The sequence below is a fragment of the Bombina bombina genome, chromosome 4 (assembly GCF_027579735.1).
Source record: "Bombina bombina isolate aBomBom1 chromosome 4, aBomBom1.pri, whole genome shotgun sequence".
Taxonomy (NCBI): domain Eukaryota; kingdom Metazoa; phylum Chordata; class Amphibia; order Anura; family Bombinatoridae; genus Bombina; species Bombina bombina.
In genome coordinates this window covers 1,153,049,983-1,153,069,537 of record NC_069502.1, presented here as the reverse complement: position 1 = coordinate 1,153,069,537, position 19,555 = coordinate 1,153,049,983, and the positions used below count along the sequence as shown (strand labels likewise).

Sequence of the window (19,555 nt, the reverse complement as noted above, 5' to 3'; positions counted from 1 at the left end):
AAGCACATAAATACATGTGTATTCATATATAGAGATTTATAAAAATGCATTGGAGCCCTTTGCAGTTAAGTAGATGAAAACATGTAAAAACATATTTAAGCAATATTCATTTTAATAAAGTGTTATACTGTGTATTTACTGTAATTGTTTCACATTCCAATGTGCTGCACATAGCGGAATATGTTCTATGTATTTTTAAATAGATATTTCTGCATATATCTGTATATATTGTAATTTCGGCTTTTTACACTCGTAGGGTTAGTGCACAAGCGAAAACAGTTTACTTTCAACTTGTAAAACGAGCACAACCAGACACGAGCAAAAAGCTTACTTCTAACACAGTTAACGCTTGAGCACCACTTGTAATATGGCCCTTAGTGTTTAATGTCACTTTAAGTATGTGACCTGTGCAGTGGCACCTGATTGGCTACTGCCAAGAGGATCAGATAGATACAATGAATATGTTTGTTTTTTTAGCTGCACTAAAATAGCAATATCCTGCAACTTATAATAAAAAAATAGCAGTTTTAAAATGTTTATAAAACATTTTTGTTGTATGCAGGTTTAAAAAAAAAAGATTACATAAATGTTACTTTAAGGATTGCTTGCCTGGTTACTAACTGGTATTAAAAAGTTAGTTACGTGATGGTTTCATCAAGTAACTTAACAGTTAATAATAATCAAGGAAAAAAAAAAAATCAAATAGGACCTTCTCTGGACCAGTTTAGAAAAACTGTCACTCAGAATTTGCCTATATATGCCACAATGGCAAAATCACCTTTTATAGCTAATTTTGTACTCATCTGGGATTTTATATCAAAACAACCTCTGCAAGAGCCGCCTGGTTTACAACAGTTCCATTCAGTTATAACTTTCTAACTCAGGCCAGAGATAAATCAACGACAGCCAATTGTCCAAGGCAGCTTGATTGTATCTCCATATGCTCACCCAAGCTTTGTCTAGAAGTTCTGCAGTTTTAATACAATAGTACAAATTAAATCATCTTACCACTTAATGGGACAGGAAACCCATATGGTTTATTAATGATTCAGACAGAGCATACAATTTTATAAATGTTTCCATTTTGCTTTTATTATCAAATTTGCTTCAATCTCATTGTGTTTTTTGTTAAAGAGCATACCTTAATAGTTATCATGCCTGTTTCTGGAGAACTATGCGGCATACTGAGACCATATAGTGCTCTTACAAATGAACAGCATTGTTAAAACTCTTCTTGCAAAATTGCCATATATAGCTCCAAAAACATGCATGTTCCTGAGCCTGCCTACCTGCTATTCAACAAAGGATATCAAGAGAACAAAGTGAATTTGATAATGGGTGCTAATTGGAAACTTTTATAAAATTGTATGGGTAGCTGAATTATTATTAGTTTTTTTTAACAGCTTTTGAGCCCATGCACTCGTGCTTTAGCTTCTATAATTGCAGAATAACAGATCCAGATGCCGAGGTAAGTATTAAGAATAAGGTTACAAGAATATGTTAAGTAAAAATAATCTTCCATTAAGAGGGAGGAAACAATTTGTATAATATCATAAATGTCCTTCTGTGACATCACCAGATATAGCTTTAACACAAAAACCCAGGCCTGGTAAGGGTTATGATTCAATATTTTATTTAAAAAAAAAAAAAAATAGAAAATAGGAATAACAGTTTCTGATGTCTAATAAATCTGTCTGAGAGTGGTACAGTTATCCAAATTTTCAGAAATCTGTCAGAAAAGTTTAGTTGGTTTACACTTAAAATATGTGCAGATTTGTTCATTACAGCTTGTCATGATATAGTCATGGTATATAGTAATATTACTACGTTAGCTAAATCACTTACCTCCTCAAAGTGCAAATTACATCCAATTAATAAATCAACATACCTGCTTTGGGACCTAAAGAGAAAAATATAATATTATTAATAAATAGTAATATATGTATTTTATATTCTACACAGCATCTGACTAGACAGAGATGTGTTCATTTTATTTATCATCCAATGCCCTGTGGTGCTATTATAAAAGGAGATGGAATTCAAACTTAAAGGGACAGTCGTCACCAATCTTTTTATTGTTTAAAAAGATAGATAAGATAATCCCTTTATTACCCATTCCCTAGTTTTGCAATAACTAACACGGTTATATTAATACACTTTTTATCTCTGTGATTACCGTGTATCTAAGCCTCTGCAGACTGCCCCCTTATCTCAGTGCTTTTGATTGACTTGCATTTTGGCCAACCAGTGTGGACTTAAAATAAATAACTCCATGGGAGTGAGCACAATGTTATATATATGACACACATGAACTAGCACTGTTTAACTGTGAAAAACTGCCAAAATGCACAGAAGAGGCAGCCTTCAACGGTTTAGATATCAGTGTGTGCCTAGCTAGGTTTAGCTTTCAGCAAAGAATACCAAGAGAACAAAGGAAATTTGATGATAAAAGTCAATTGGAAAGTTGTTTAAAAATGCATGTCCTATCTGAATCATGAACGTTGATAATAGATAGTTGTTTAATTGTATGCTCATTCTAAATCAAGTTTAATTTTGACTTCCATTCCCTTTAAAAGAAAAGCAAAGACAAAATTAAACTTTCATGATATTCTGAGCATGTAATTTAAAACAACTTTCTAATTTATTTCGATTATCTAATTTGCTTTGATATATTGGTATTGTTTGTTGAAAAACATACCTAGGTGGCCTCAGGAGCAGCAATACCCTACTGGGAGCTAGCTGCTGATTGGTGGCTGCACAAATATACCTTTTGTCATTGGCTAGCTGCCAGTAATGCACTGCTGTTACTTCAACAAATAATACCAAGAGAATTAAGCAAATTTGATAACAGATAAGTTGTTCAAAACTGAAATAAGAACAAAATATTGTGTTTGTGTCCCTTTAGTATTCTAATTGAGCACTCTCTTCACAACACTGCGTGTATTCTACACCTGCCTCATAGATGGCAAATCCTATGGTGTGCATGTCCTCTCCCATCTTCCTCTGCTTTCTACGGTTCTTCTGAATCAAACCCACAAGGAAGGTGCAGCCTACTTCATTATCATCTGGATCATCATCTTCTTCTTCCAGTTTAACCATGTACTGAGGATTCATCCAGAAGGTGTCTGGGGGTGGATAAATTATTGTCAGATCAGATTCGTCTGTATAGAATTCAGTGACTCCAAACAAAGGAAGAATATTGCAGACACGTTTAGACCATTTGTTTGAGGGAAAGTGACACTGTAAACTATCTGACTTCTGTCTGACTTGGCTCTTGACCTTGCATGTTTTCCCTGTACAGTGTTAGCAAAATTCTCCTTGAACTGATGCAAACTTTCAATATAACAACATTTGAATAGTGTACCGACTTTATTAGCATTGCTTTAATTAGGTGTCAATTTTATTTAGCAAGTGGGCAAATAATGCAAAACAATTCCTGTTTCTTATTGTCATCATTGACACTTCTGTACACTGGTGACTTTGCTCCAGTACAATTCACAAGAAGATGTGTGCCGGTGTTCAACAGAAACACTGATCTATTGTGTGCTTATTTAAAGGGACATGTAACTCAGCAAATACATTTCATTTCCTTTATCCCGGATGCAACTGTAAGAATGAAAATGTTTGCTGCTTTTTGGAAAATGTCTTTCATAATTCACTAAGGCCTAGATTTAGAGTTCGGCGGTAAAAGGGCTGTTAACGCTCCGCGGGTTTTTTTCTGGCCGCACCATAAATTTAACTCTGGTATCGAGAGTTCAAACAAATGCTGCGTTAGGCTCCAAAAAAGGAGCGTAGAGCATTTTTACCGCAAATGCAACTCTCGATACCAGAGCTGCTTACGGACGCGGCCGGCATCAAAAACGTGCTCGTGCACGATTCTCCCATAGGAAACAATGGGGCTGTTTGAGCTGAAAAAAAACCTAACACCTGCAAAAAAGCAGCGTTCAGCTCCTAACGCAGCCCCATTGTTTCCTATGGGGAAACACTTCCTACGTCTGCACCTAACACTCTAACATGTACCCCGAGTCTAAACACCCCTAACCTTACACTTATTAACCCCTAATCTGCCGCCCACGCTATCGCTGACCCCTGCATTACACTTTTAACCCCTAATCTGCCGCTCCGTAAAACGCTGCCACCTACGTTATCCCTATGTACCCCTAATCTGCTGCCCTAACATCGCCGACCCCTATGTTATATTTATTAACCCCTAATCTGCCCCCCACAACGTCGCCGACACCTACCTACACTTATTAACCCCTAATCTGCCGAGCGGACCTGAGCGCTACTATAATAAAGTTATTAACCCCTAATCCGCCTCACTAACCCTATCATAAATAGTATTAACCCCTAATCTGCCCTCCCTAACATCGCCGACACCTACCTTCAATTATTAACCCCTAAACTTCCGATCGGAGCTCACCGCTATTCTAATAAATGGATTAACCCCTAAAGCTAAGTCTAACCCTAACACTAACACCCCCCTAAGTTAAATATAATTTTTATCTAACGAAATAAATTAACTCTTATTAAATAACTTATTCCTATTTAAAGCTAAATACTTACCTGTAAAATAAATCCTAATATAGCTACAATATAAATTATAATTATATTATAGCTATTTTAGGATTAATATTTATTTTACAGGCAACTTTGTAATTATTTTAACCAGGTACAATAGCTATTAAATAGTTAAGAACTATTTAATAGTTACCTAGTTAAAATAATAACAAATTTACCTGTAAAATAAATCCTAACCTAAGTTATAATTAAACCTAACACTACCCTATCAATAAAATAATTAAATAAACTACCTACAATTACCTACAATTAACCTAACACTACACTATCAATAAATTAATTAAACACAATTGCTACAAATAAATACAATTAAATAAACTAGCTAAAGTACAAAAAATAAAAAAGAACTAAGTTACAGAAAATAAAAAAATATTTACAAACATAAGAAAAATATTACAACAATTTTAAACTAATTACACCTACTCTAAGCCCCCTAATAAAATAACAAAGCCCCCCAAAATAAAAAATTCCCTACCCTATTCTAAATTAAAAAAGTTACAAGCTCTTTTACCTTACCAGCCCTGAACAGGGCCCTTTGCGGGGCATGCCCCAAGAATTTCAGCTCTTTTGCCTGTAAAAGAATAAATACAATACCCCCCCCCCCCCAACATTACAACCCACCACCCACATACCCCTAATCTAACCCAAACCCCCCTTAAATAAACCTAACACTAAACCCCTGAAGATCTTCCTACCTTGTCTTCACCATCCAGGTATCACCGATCCGTCCTGGCTCCAAGATCTTCATCCAACCCAAGCGGGGGTTGGCGATCCATAATCCGGTGCTCCAAAGTCTTCCTCCTATCCGGCAAGAAGAGGACATCCGGACCGGCAAACATCTTCTCCAAGCGGCATCTTCGATCTTCTTCCATCCGGTGCGGAGCGGGTCCATCTTGAAGCAGGCGACGCGGATCCATCCTCTTCTTCCGATGTCTCCCGACTAATGACGGTTCCTTTAAGGGACGTCATCCAAGATGGCGTCCCTCGAATTCCGATTGGCTGATAGGATTCTATCAGCCAATCGGAATTAAGGTAGGAATTTTCTGATTGGCTGATGGAATCAGCCAATCAGAATCAAGTTCAATCCGATTGGCCGATCCCATCAGCCAATCAGATTGAGCTCGCATTCTATTGGCTGATCGGAACAGCCAATAGAATGCGAGCTCAATCTGATTGGCTGATTGGATCAGCCAATCGGATTGAACTTGATTCTGATTGGCTGATTCCATCAGCCAATCAGAAAATTCCTACCTTAATTCCGATTGGCTGATAGAATCCTATCAGCCAATCGGAATTCGAGGGACGCCATCTTGGATGACGTCCCTTAAAGGAACCGTCATTAGTCGGGAGACATCGGAAGAAGAGGATGGATCCGCGTCGCCTGCTTCAAGATGGACCCGCTCCGCACCGGATGGAAGAAGATCGAAGATGCCGCTTGGAGAAGATGTTTGCCGGTCCGGATGTCCTCTTCTTGCCGGATAGGAGGAAGACTTTGGAGCACCGGATTATGGATCGCCAACCCCCGCTTGGGTTGGATGAAGATCTTGGAGCCAGGACGGATCGGTGATACCTGGATGGTGAAGACAAGGTAGGAAGATCTTCAGGGGCTTAGTGTTAGGTTTATTTAAGGGGGGTTTGGGTTAGATTAGGGGTATGTGGGTGGTGGGTTGTAATGTTGGGGGGGGGGGGTATTGTATTTATTCTTTTACAGGCAAAAGAGCTGAAATTCTTGGGGCATGCCCCGCAAAGGGCCCTGTTCAGGGCTGGTAAGGTAAAAGAGCTTGTAACCTTTTTAATTTAGAATAGGGTAGGGAATTTTTTATTTTGGGGGGCTTTGTTATTTTATTAGGGGGCTTAGAGTAGGTGTAATTAGTTTAAAATTGTTGTAATATTTTTCTTATGTTTGTAAATATTTTTTTATTTTCTGTAACTTAGTTCTTTTTTATTTTTTGTACTTTAGCTAGTTTATTTAATTGTATTTATTTGTAGCAATTGTGTTTAATTAATTTATTGATAGTGTAGTGTTAGGTTAATTGTAGGTAATTGTAGGTAGTTTATTTAATTAATTTATTGATAGGGTAGTGTTAGGTTTAATTATAACTTAGGTTAGGATTTATTTTACAGGTAAATTTGTTATTATTTTAACTAGGTAACTATTAAATAGTTCTTAACTATTTAATAGCTATTGTACCTGGTTAAAATAATTACAAAGTTGCCTGTAAAATAAATATTAATCCTAAAATAGCTATAATATAATTATAATTTATATTGTAGCTATATTAGGATTTATTTTACAGGTAAGTATTTAGCTTTAAATAGGAATAAGTTATTTAATAAGAGTTAATTTATTTCGTTAGATAAAAATTATATTTAACTTAGGGGGGTGTTAGTGTTAGGGTTAGACTTAGCTTTAGGGGTTAATACATTTATTAGAATAGCGGTGAGCTCCGATCGGAAGTTTAGGGGTTAATAATTGAAGGTAGGTGTCGGCGATGTTAGGGAGGGCAGATTAGGGGTTAATACTATTTATGATAGGGTTAGTGAGGCGGATTAGGGGTTAATAACTTTATTATAGTAGCGCTCAGGTCCGCTCGGCAGATTAGGGGTTAATAAGTGTAGGCAGGTGTCGGCGACGTTGAGGGGGGCAGATTAGGGGTTAATAAATATAATATAGGGGTCGGCGGTGTTAGGGGCAGCAGATTAGGGGTACATAGGGATAACGTAGGTGGCGGCGATTTGCGGTCGGAAGATTAGGGGTTAATTATTGTAAGTAGCTGGCGGCGACGTTGTGGGGGGCAGGTTAGGGGTGAATAAATATAATACAGGGGTCGGCGGGGTTAGGGGCAGCAGATTAGGGGTACATAAATATAACGTAGGTGGCGGTCGGCAGATTAGGGGTTAAAAATTTTAATCGAGTGGCGGCGGTGTGGGGGGACCTCGGTTTAGGGGTACATAGGTAGTTTATGGGTGTTAGTGTACTTTAGGGTACAGTAGTTAAGAGCTTTATAAACCGGCGTTAGCCAGAAAGCTCTTAATTCCTGCTATTTTCAGGCGGCTGGAATCTTGTCGTTAGAGTTCTAACGCTCACTGCAGAAACGACTCTAAATACCGGCGTTAGAAAGATCCCATTGAAAAGATAGGCTACGCAAGTGGCGTAGGGGGATCTGCGGTATGGAAAAGTCGCGGCTGAAAAGTGAGCGTTAGACCCTTTAATCACTGACTCCAAATACCAGCGGGCGCCCAAAACCAGCGTTAGGAGCCTCTAACGCTGGTTTTGACGGCTACCGCCGAACTCTAAATCTAGGCCAGAGTTTTTTAAAAAAAAAAAAACTGCATTCTCTATTTACTTCTATTATCTAATTGCTTTGTACCCTTGATATCCTTTGTTGAATAGCATACCTAGAAAGGCTCAAGAACAGCAATGCACTACTGGAGCTATCTACTGATTGGTGGCTACACATATATGCCTTTATCATTGGTTCATATTTTCACCTAGCTCCCATAATGCACTGCTACTTCTTCAACAAAGTATACCAAGAAGATTAAGCAAGTCTGAAGATATAAAGATATTGGAAAGTTGTTTGAAAATGAATGCTGCTCTGTCGGAATCACACACAAAAAAAACATAATTTATGTTTACCTGATAAATGTATTTATCTTGTAGTGTATCCAGTCCACGGATCATCCATTACTTGTGGGATATTCTCCTTCCCAACAGGAAGTTGCAAGAGGATCACCCACAGCAGAGCTGCTATATAGCTCCTCCCCTCACTGCCATATCCAGTCATTCGACCGAAACAAGCCGAGAAAGGAGAAACCATAGGGTGCAGTGGTGACTGTAGTTTAATTAAAATTTAGACCTGCCTGAAAAGGACAGGGCGGGCCGTGGACTGGATACACTACAAGAGAAATAAATTTATCAGGTAAGCATAAATTATGTTTTCTCTTGTTAAGTGTATCCAGTCCACGGATCATCCATTACTTGTGGGATACCAATACCAAAGCTAAAGTACACGGATGATGGGAGGGACAAGGCAGGAACTTAAACGGAAGGAACCACTGCCTGTAGAACCTTTCTCCCCAAAACAGCCTCCGAAGAAGCAAAAGTATCAAATTTGTAAAATTTGGAAAAAGTATGAAGGGAAGCCACAGCTCTAGTAGAATGAGCTGTAATCCTTTCAGGAGGCTGCTGTCCAGCAGTCTCATAGGCTAAACGGATTATACTCCAAAGCCAAAAAGAAAGAGAGGTTGCTGAGGCCTTCTGACCTCTCCTCTGTCCAGAGTAAACAACAAACAGGTTAGATGTTTGGCGAAAATCTTTAGTAGCCTGTAAGTAAAACTTCAAGGCACGGACTACGTCTAGATTATGCAAAAGACATTCCTTCTTTGAAGAAGGATTAGGACATAATGATGGAACAACAATCTCTTGATTGATATTCTTGTTAGAAACCACCTTAGGTAAAAACCCAGGTTTTGTACGCAGAACAACTTTATCTGAATGAAAGATCAGATAAGGAGAATCACAATGTAAGGCAGATAACTCTGAGACTCTTCGAGCCGAGGAAATAGCCATCAGAAAAAGAACTTTCCATGAAAGAAGTTTGATATCAATAGAATGAAGGGGTTCAAATGGAACCCCTTGAAGAACTTTAAGAACCAAGTTTAAGCTCCATGGAGGAGCAAAAGGTTTAAACACAGGCTTAATTCTAACTAAAGCCTGACAAAATGCCTGAACGTCTGGAACTTCTGCCAGACGCTTGTGTAAAAGAATAGACAGAGCAGAAATCTGTCCCTTTAAAGAACTAGCTGATAATCCTTTGTCCAAACCCTCTTGGAGGAAGGACAATATCCTAGGAATCCTAACCCTACTCCATGAGTAATTCTTGGATTCACACCAATGAAGATATTTACGCCATATCTTGTGGTAAATTTTCCTGGTGACAGGCTTTCGTGCCTGTATTAAGTTATCAATTACTGACTCTGAGAAGTCACGCTTTGATAGGATCAAGCGTTCAATCTCCATGCAGTCAGTCTCAGAGAAAGTAGATTTGGATGATATAAAGGACCTTGTATTAGAAGGTCTTGTCTCAGAGGCAGAGTCCATGGTGGAAAGGATGACATGTCCACTAGGTCTGCATACCAGGTCCTGCGTGGCCACGCAGGCGCTATCAATATCACCGATGCTCTTTCCTGTTTCATTTTGGCAATCAGACGAGGGAGCAGAGGAAACGGTGGAAACACATAAGCCAGGTTGAAGAACCAAGGCGCTGCTAGAGCATCTATCAGTGCCGCTTCTGGGTCCCTGGACCTGGATCCGTAACAAGGAAGCTTGGCGTTCTGGCGAGACGCCATGAGATCCAATTCTTGTTTGCCCCAACGGAGAACCAATTGAGCAAACACCTCCGGATGGAGTTCCCATTCCCTCGGATGAAAAGTCTGACGACTTAGAAAATCCGCCTCCCAGTTCTCTACACCTGGGATATGGATCGCTGTCAGGTGGCAAGAGTGAGTCTCTGGCCAGCGAATTATCTTGGAGACTTCTGACATCGCTAGGGAACTCCTGGTTCCCCCTTGATGGTTGATGTAAGCCACAGTCGTGATGTTGTCCGACTGAAATCTGATGAACCTCAGTGTTGCTAGCTGAGGCCAAGCCAGAAGAGCATTGAATATTGCTCTTAACTCCAGAATATTTATTGGGAGGAGTTTCTCCTCCTGAGTCCATGAACCCTGAGCCTTCAGGGAGTTCCAGACTGCACCCCAACCTAGAAGGCTGGCATCTGTTGTTACAATTGTCCAATCTGGTCTGCGAAAGGTCATACCCTTGGACAGATGGGCCCGAGATAACCACCAGAGAAGAGAATCTCTGGTTTCTTGATCCAGATTTAGTAGAGGGGACAAATCTGTGTAATCCCCATTCCACTGACTGAGCATGCATAATTGCAGCGGTCTGAGATGCAGGCGCGCGAATGGCACTATGTCCATCGCAGCTACCATTAAGCCGATTACTTCCATGCACTGAGCCACCGTGGGGCGCGGAATGGAGTGAAGAACACGGCAAGCATTTAGAAGTTTTGATAACCTGGACTCCGTCAGGTAAATTTTCATTTCTACAGAATCTATTAGAGTCCCTAGGAAGGAAACCCTCGTGAGAGGAGATAGAGAACTCTTTTCTTCGTTCACTTTCCACCCATGCGACCTCAGGAATGCCAGAACTATCTCTGTATGAGATTTGGCAATTTGAAAGCTTGACGCCTGTATCAGGATATCGTCCAGGTAAGGAGCCACCGCTATGCCTCGCGGTCTTAGGACCGCCAGAAGTGAGCCCAGAACCTTTGTAAAAATTCTTGGGGCTGTAGCCAACCCGAATGGAAGAGCTACAAATTGGTAATGCCTGTCTAGAAAGGCAAACCTCAGGAACTGATGATGATTCTTGTGAATCGGAATGTGAAGGTAGGCATCCTTTAAGTCCACTGTGGTCATGTACTGACCCTCTTGGATCATGGGTAAAATGGTTCGAATAGTTTCCATCTTGAATGACGGAACTCTGAGGAATTTGTTTAGGATCTTTAAATCCAAAATTGGTCTGAAGGTTCCCTCTTTTTTGGGAACCACAAACAGATTTGAATAAAACCCCTGTCCTTGTTCCGTCCGCGGAACTGGATGGATCACTCCCATTACAAGGAGATCTTGTACGCAGTTTAGGAATGCCTCTTTCTTTATCTGGTTTGCAGATAATCTTGAAAGGTGAAATCTCCCTTGTGGAGGAGAAGCTTTGAAGTCCAGAAGATATCCCTGAGATATGATCTCCAACGCCCAGGGATCCTGAACATCTCTTGCCCATGCCTGGGCGAAGAGAGAGAGTCTGCCCCCTACTAGATCCGTTGTCGGAATGTTGAAAGGAATGTTGAGTAATTTAGACTTTGAAGTCACATCAGCTGACCAGGATTTGAGCCATAGCGCCCTACGCGCCCGGATGGCGAATCCGGAATTCTTAGCCGTTAGTTTAGTCAAATGAACAATGGCATCAGAAACAAATGAGTTAGCTAGCTTAAGAGTTCTAAGCTTGTCAACAATTTCAGTCAATGGAGCTGTATGGATGGCCTCTTCCAGGGCCTCAAACCAGAATGCCGCCGCAGCAGTGACAGGCGCAATGCATGCAAGGGGCTGTAAAATAAAACATTGTTGAATAAACATTTTCTTAAGGTAACCCTCTAATTTTTTATCCATTGGATCTGAAAAAGCACAACTGTCCTCAACCGGGATAGTGGTACGCTTTGCTAAAGTAGAAACTGCTCCCTCCACCTTAGGGACAGTCTACCATAAGTCCAGTGTAGTGGCATCTATTGGAAACATTTCTCTAAATATAGGAGGTGGGGAAAAGGGTACACCGGGCCTATCCCACTCCTTACTAATAATTTCTGTAAGCCTTTTAGGTATTGGAAAAACATCAGTACTCACCGGCACTGCATAGTATTTATCCAGCCTACACAATTTCTCTGGCACTGCAATTGTGTCACAGTCATTCAGAGCAGCTAATACCTCCCCAAGCAATACACGGAGGTTCTCAAGCTTAAATTTAAAATTAGAAATCTCTGAATCAGGTCTCCCCGATTCAGAGACGTCACCCACAGACTGAAGCTCTCCGTCCTCAGGTTCTGCATATTGTGACGCAGTATCAGACATGGCTCTTACAGCATCTACGCGCTCTGTATCTCATCTAACCCCAGAGCTATCGCGCTTGCCTCTCAATTCAGGCAATCTGGATAATACCTCTGACAGGGTATTATTCATGATTGCAGCCATGTCCTGCAAAGTAATCGCTATGGGCGTCCCTGATGTACTTGGCGCCATATTAGCGTGCGTCCCTTGAGCGGGAGGCGAAGGGTCCGACACGTGGGGAGAGTTAGTTGGCATAACTTCCCCCTCTGGTGACAATTCTTTTATAGATAAAGACTGATCTTTACTGTTTACTGTTTAAGGTGAAATCAATACATTTAGTACACATTCTCCTATGGGGCTCCACCATGGCTTTTAAACATAATGAACAAGTATCCTCTGTTTCAGACATGTTTGTACAGACTAGCAATGAGACTAGCAATGAGACTAGCAAGCTTGGAAAACACTTTAAAGCAAGTTAACAAGCAATATAAAAAACGTTACTGTGCCTTTAAGAGAAACAAATTTTGACAAAATTTGAAATAACAGTGAAAAAAGGCAGTTACACTAACAACATTTTTACAGTGTATGTAACAAGTCAGCAGAGCATTGCACCCACTTGCAAATGGATGATTAACCCCTTAATAACAAAAACAGAATAATAAATGACAAAAACGTCACAACAACTGCCACAGTCTACTGTGATTGTTACCCTCCTCAAACACGACTTTGAAGCCTTTTGAGCCCTTCAGAGATGTCCTGGATCATGCAGGAAGAAGCTGAATGTCTCTGTCTGTATTTTTATCTGCACAAAAAAGCACTAAAATAGGCCCTTCCCACTCATATTGCAACAGTGGAAAGCCTCAGGAACTGTTTCTAGGCAAAAATCAAACCAGCAGTGGAAAAAAACTAGGCCCCAATAAGTTTTGTCACCAAACATATATAAAAACGATTAAACATGCCAGCAAACGTTTTATATTACACTTTTATAAGAGTATGTATCTCTATTAATAAGCATGATACCAGTCGCTATCACTGCATTTAAGGCTTTACTTACATTAATCCGGTATCAGCAGCATTTTCTAGCAAATTCCATCCCTAGAAAAATATTAACTGCACATACCTTATTGCAGGAAAACCTGCACGCCATTCCCTCTCTGAAGTTACCTCACTCCTCAGAATATGTGAGAACAGCAATGGATCTTAGTTACTTCTGCTAAGATCATAGAAATCACAGGCAGATTCTTCTTCTAATGCTGCCTGAGATGAAACAGTACACTCCGGTACCATTTAAAAATAACAAACTTTTGATTGAAGTTAAAAAACTAACTATAATACACCACTCTCCTCTTACTACGTCCATCTTTGTTGAGAGTTGCAAGAGAATGACTGGATATGGCAGTGAGGGGAGGAGCTATATAGCAGCTCTGCTGTGGGTGATCCTCTTGCAACTTCCTGTTGGGAAGGAGAATATCCCACAAGTAATGGATGATCCGTGGACTGGATACACTTAACAAGAGAAATAGCAATATACTTGCTACACAGAGTTTAACAATTTTTTCTTTCATGTAATTGGCAAGAATCCATGAGCTAGTGACATATGGGATATACAATCCTACCAGGAGGGGCAAAGTTTCCCAAACCTCAAAATGCCTATAAAAACACCCCTCACCACACCCACAATTCAGTTTTACAAACTTTGCCTCCTATGGAGGTGGTGAAGTAAGTTTGTGTTAAGATTTCTACGTTGATATGCACTTCTCAGCATTTTGAAGCCCAATTCCTCTCAGACTACAGTGAATGTCAGAGGGATGTGAAGGGAGTATCCCCTATTGAATGCAATGGTTTTCCTCACGGGGAACTATTTCATAGGTTCTCTGTTATCAGTCGTAGAGATTCATCTCCTACCTCCCTTTTCAGATCGACGATATACTCTCATATTCTATTACCTCTACTGATAACCGTTTCAGTACTGGTTTGGCTATCTGCTAAATGTGGATGTGTGTCTTTTGGTAAGTATGTTTTTCATTACTTAAGACACTCTCAGCTATGATTTGGCACTTTATGTATTTATATAAAGTTCTAAATATATGTATTGTACTTATATTTGCCATGATTCAGGTTTTCAGTATATTTCCTTTTGCAGACTGTCAGTTTCATATCTGGGAAATGCATTTTTTATGAAAATTTATTTCTTACCTGGGGTATAGTCTTTTTTTCAATTGACTGTCATTTTAAATTCGCAGGCAGAATAAGGCTCGCGAGGGCGCAAAATGCAAAAGTATATTGCGTCATTTTTGCAGTGAGATTTTTTGGTGCGAAGTTACGTTCAATGACGCAAATTTGTCACTTCCGGCATCTTAGTTGATGCCGAATCCTTTCACAAGGTTGCGTCTTTTGTGTCATTTACGGATGTTGCTAGCGCCAAAAAACTTTTTCTGTTTGTGTTGTGCGTCATACTTGGCACCAAATATTTTCATTATTTAAAACCCCATTCCTATATGCCTCTTGCCTTTTTTCTCTATCAGAGGACTATGCTGTTTGCATTTTTTTCCCATTCCTGAAACTGCCATATAAGGAAATTGATAGTTTTGCTTAATATGTTGTTTTTTTCTCTTACATTTTTGCAAGATGTCTCAATCTGATCCTGTCTCAGAAATCACTGTTGGAACCCTGCTGCCTGATAACAGTTCTACCAAAGCTAAGTGCATTTGTTGTAAACTTGTGGAGATTACATCTCCAGCTGTGGTTTGTAATAGTTGTCATGATAAACTTTTACATGCAGATAGTGTGTCCATCAGTAATAGTACATTACCTGTTGCTGTTCCTTCAACATCTAATGTACAAGATATACCTGTGAATTTAAAAGCATTTATTGCTGATTCTATTCAGAAGGCTTTGTCTGCCACCCCGCCTTCTAATAAACGTAAAAGGTCTTTTAAAACTTCTCATAAGGTTGATGAAATTTCAAATGACCGACAACATACTGAATTATCCTCCTCTGATGAGGATCAATCTGATTCAGAAGATCCTTCCTCAGATATTGACACTGACAAATCTACTTATTTATTTCAAATGGAGTATATTCGTTCTTTGTTAAAAGAAGTGTTGATTACATTGGATATTGAGGAAACTAGTCCTCTTGATATTAAATTTAGTAAATGTTTAAATTCTATTTATAAACCTCCTGTGGTTACTCCAGAGGTTTTTCCAGTTCCTGATGCTATTTCTGATATGATTTCTAAGAAATGGAATAGGCCTGGTACTTCTTTTATTCCTTCAAGGTTTAAAAATTGGTATCCTTTGCCAGCAGTTACATTGGAGTTTTGGGAAAAGATCCCCAAAGTTGATGGGGCTATCTCTACTCTTGCTAAATGTACTACTATTCCTTTGGAAGATAGTACTTCTATTAAAGATCCTTTAGATAGGAAACTTGAATCTTATCTAAGGAAAGCCTATTTATATTTGGGTAATCTTCTCAGGCCTGCAATTTCTTTGGCTGATGTTGCAGCTGCATCAACTTTTTGGTTGGAAAATTTAGCACAACAAGAATTGGATTCTGATTTGTCTAGCATTGTTCACTTGTTTCAACATGCTAATCATTTTATTTGTGATGCCATTTTTGATATCATCAAAATTGATGTTAAATCTATGTCTTTAGCTATTTTAGCTAGAAGAGCTTTGTGCCTTAAATCTTGGAATGCTGACATGACTTCTAAGTCCAGATTGCTATCTCTTTCTTTCCAAGGTAATAAGTTATTTGGTTCTCAGTTAGATTCAATTATTTTAACTGTCACTGGGGGAAGGGAGTTTTTTGCCTCAGGATAAAAGACATAAGGGTAAATCTAAAGCTTCTAACCGTTTTCGTTCCTTTCGATAAAATAAGGAACAGAAACCTAATCCTTCCCCCAAGGAATCTGTTTCCAATTGGAAACCTTCTTCAAATTGGAATAAATCCAAGCCATTTAAGAAACCAAAGCCAGCCCCCAAGTCCGCATGAAGGTGCAGCCCTCATTCCAGCTCAGCTGGTAGGGGGCAGATTAAGATTTTTCAAGGATGTTTGGACAAATTCTGTCCAAAATCAATGGATTCTGAGTATTGTCTCACAGGGGTACCACATAGAATTCAGAGTAAGACCTCCTGTGAGAAGATATTTTCACTCACGCATTCCAGCAAATCTAGTAAAGGCTCAGGCTTTCCTGAAGTGTGTTTCAGACCTGGAGTTTTCAGGGGTAATCATGCCAGTTCTGTTTCAGGAACAGGGTCTGGGGTTTTATTCAAATCTATTCATTGTCCCAAAGAAAGAAAATTCATTCAGACCAGTTTTGGATCTGAAAATTTTGAATCGTTATGTAAGAGTACCAACTTTCAAAATGGTGACTATAAGGACTATTCTGCCCTTTTATTCAGCAAGGGCATTAGATGTCCACAATAGACTTACAGAATGCATAGCTTCATATTCCGATTCATCCAGATCATTATAAGTTTCTGAGATTCTATTTTCTAGACAAGCATTACCAATTTGTCGCTCTTCCTTTTGGCCTAGCGACAGCTCCAAGAATCTTTTCAAAGGTTCTCGGTGCCCTACTCTCTGTAATCAGAAAGCGGGGTATTGCGGTGTTTCCTTATTTAATCTCACATGAATCAACTAGTGTTGTTTCTTCGAAAACATGGTTGGAGGATCAATTTACCAAAAGGTTCTTTGATTCCTCCAACAAGGGTCACCTTTTTAGGTTTCCAGATAGATTCAGTGTCCATGACTCTGTCTCTAACAGACAAGAGACGTTTAAAATTGGTTGCAGGCTGTCGGAAACTTCAGTCTCAGTCATTCCCTTCAGTAGCTATGTGCATGGAAGTTTTAGGTCTCATGACTGCAGCATCGGACGCGATCCCCTTTGCTCGTTTTCATATGAGACCTCTCCAGCTTTGTATGCTGATCCAATGGTGCAGGGATTATACAAGGATATCACAATTAATATCCTTAAATCCCAATGTTCGACTATCTCTGACTTGGTGGTTAGATCACCATAGTATAGTTCTAGGGGCCTCTTTTGTTCGTCCAACCTGGACTGTGATCACAACAGATGCGAGTCTTTCAGGTTGGGGAGCTGTTTGGGGATCTCTGACAGCACAAGGGGTTTGGAAACTCAAGAGGCGAGATTACCAATCAATATTTTGGAACTCAGTGAGATTTTCAGGGGTCTTCAGATTTGGCCTCTGTTGAAGAGAGAACTGTTTATTTGTTTTCAGACAGACAATATCACAACTGTGGCAAATGTCAATCATCAGGGTGGTACTCACAGTCCCCAAGCTATGAAAGTATCCCGGATACTTGCTTGGGCGGAATCCAGCTCCTGTCTAATTTCTGAAGTTCATATCCCAGGTATAGACAATTGGGAAGCGGATTATCTCAGCCATCAGACTTTACGTCCGGGGGAGTGGTCCCTCCATCCAGATGTGTTTTCTCAGGTTGTTCAGATGTGGGGTCTTCCAGAAATTGATCTGATGGCTTCTCATCTAAACAAAAACTTCCCAGGTACCTGTCCAGGTATCCTCAGGCGGAAGCAGTGGATGCATTGACACTTCCTTGGTGTTATGAACCTGCTTATATTTTCCCGCCTTTAGTTCTTCTTCTAAGAGTGATCTCCAAAATCATCATGGAGCAATCGTTTGTGCTGCTGGTGGCTCCAGCATGGCCTCACAGGTTTTGGTATGCGGATCTTGTTCGGATGTCCAGTTGCCAACCTTGGCCACTTCCATTAAGGCCAGACCTTCTGTCTCAAGGTCCGTTTTTCCATCAGGATCTCAAATCATTAAATTTGAAGGTATGGAAATTGAACCTTTAGTGCTTAGTCATAGAGGTTTCTCTGATTCTGTGATTGATACTATATTGCAGGCTCATAAATCTGTTTCTAGAAAGACTTATTATCGAGTTTGGAAGACTTACATTTCATGGTGTTCCTCTCATAAATTCTCTTGGCATTCTTTTAGAATTCCTAGAATTTTACAGTTTCTTCAGGATGGTTTGGATAAGGATTTGTCTGCAAGTTCCTTGAAGGGACAAATCTCTGCTCTTTCTGTTTTATTTCACAGAAAGATTGCTAAGCTTCCTGATATTCACCATTTTATTCAGGCTTTGGTTCGTATCAAGCCTGTCATTAATTCAATCTCTCCTCCTTGGAGTCTTAATTTGGTTTTGAAGGCTTTACAGGCTCCTCTATTTGAGCCTATGCATTCTTTGGACATTAAACTACTTTCTTGGAAAGTGTTGTTTCTTTTGGCCATCTCTTCTGCTAGAAGAGTTTCTGAATTATCTGCTCTCTCTTGTGAATCTCCTTTTCTGATTTTTCATCAGGATAAGGCAGTTTTGCGGACTTCATTTAAATTCTAACCTAAGGTTGTGAATTCTAACAACATTAATAGAGAAATTGTTGTCCCTTCCTTGTGTCCTAATCCTAAGAATTCTTTGGAGAGATCTTTACATTCTTTGGATGTGGTGAGAGCTCTGAAATATTATGTTGAAGCTACTAAAGATTTCAGGAAGACTTCTAGTCCGTTATCTTTTCTGGTCCTAGGAAAGGTCAGAAGGCTTCTGCCATTTCCTTGGCATCGTGGTTAAAGTTTTTGATTCCTCAAGCTAATTTGGAGTCGGGTCAAGCCCAGCCTCAGAGAATTACAGCTCATTCTACTAGATTAGTCTCCACTTCGTGGGCTTTTAGGAATGAAGCTTCAGTTGATCAGATTTGCAAAGCAGCAACTTGGTCTTCTTTGCATACATTTACTAAATTCTACCGTTTTGATGTATCTGCTTCTTCGGAAGCAGTTTTTGGTAGAAAAGGTCTTCAGGCAGCTGTTTCAGTTTGATTCTTCTGCTTATGTTTTAAGTTTTTTCCTTTCATTTATGAGAATAAACTTATATTTTGGGTTGTGGATTAATTTTCTTCAGCGAAAAATGGCTGTTTTAATTTTATCCCTCCCTCTCTAGTGACTCTTGCGTGGAGTTCCACATCTTGGGTATTGCTATCCCATACGTCACTAGCTCATGGACTCTTGCCAATTACATAAAAGAAAACATAATTTATGTAAGAACTTACCTGATAAATTCATTTCTTTCCAAATTCCTTTGTTGATGCTTTTTACTCCTTTCTTTATCCCCCCACTACTTGGCTATTCGATAAACTGAATTGTAGGTGTAGTGAGGGGTGTATTTATAGGAATTTTGAGGTTTGGAAAACTTTGCCCCTCCTGGTAGGATTGTATATCCCATATGCCACTAGCTCATGGACTCTTGCCAATATGAAAGAAATGAATTTATCAG

The 19,555-nt window shown here is 39.6% G+C and overlaps 1 protein-coding gene across 2 annotated transcripts in view; it reads right to left on the bottom strand.

Annotated features, from left to right (window-relative positions):
• Positions 1-19,555, bottom strand: part of LOC128658096 (calpain-2 catalytic subunit) — a 237,715-nt gene that overhangs the window by 82,051 nt on the left and 136,109 nt on the right. Inside the window, exons 10-11 of one of the 2 annotated variants that reach the window (XM_053712589.1) lie at positions 2,956-3,125; positions 1,889-1,900 (exon numbers count right to left, since the gene is read on the bottom strand). In XM_053712589.1, coding sequence (XP_053568564.1) covers positions 1,889-1,900; positions 2,956-3,125 — 182 coding nt within the window. The remainder of the gene's footprint in view (positions 1-1,888; positions 1,901-2,955; positions 3,126-19,555) is intronic. The other variant, XM_053712590.1, reaches the window with a different exon arrangement.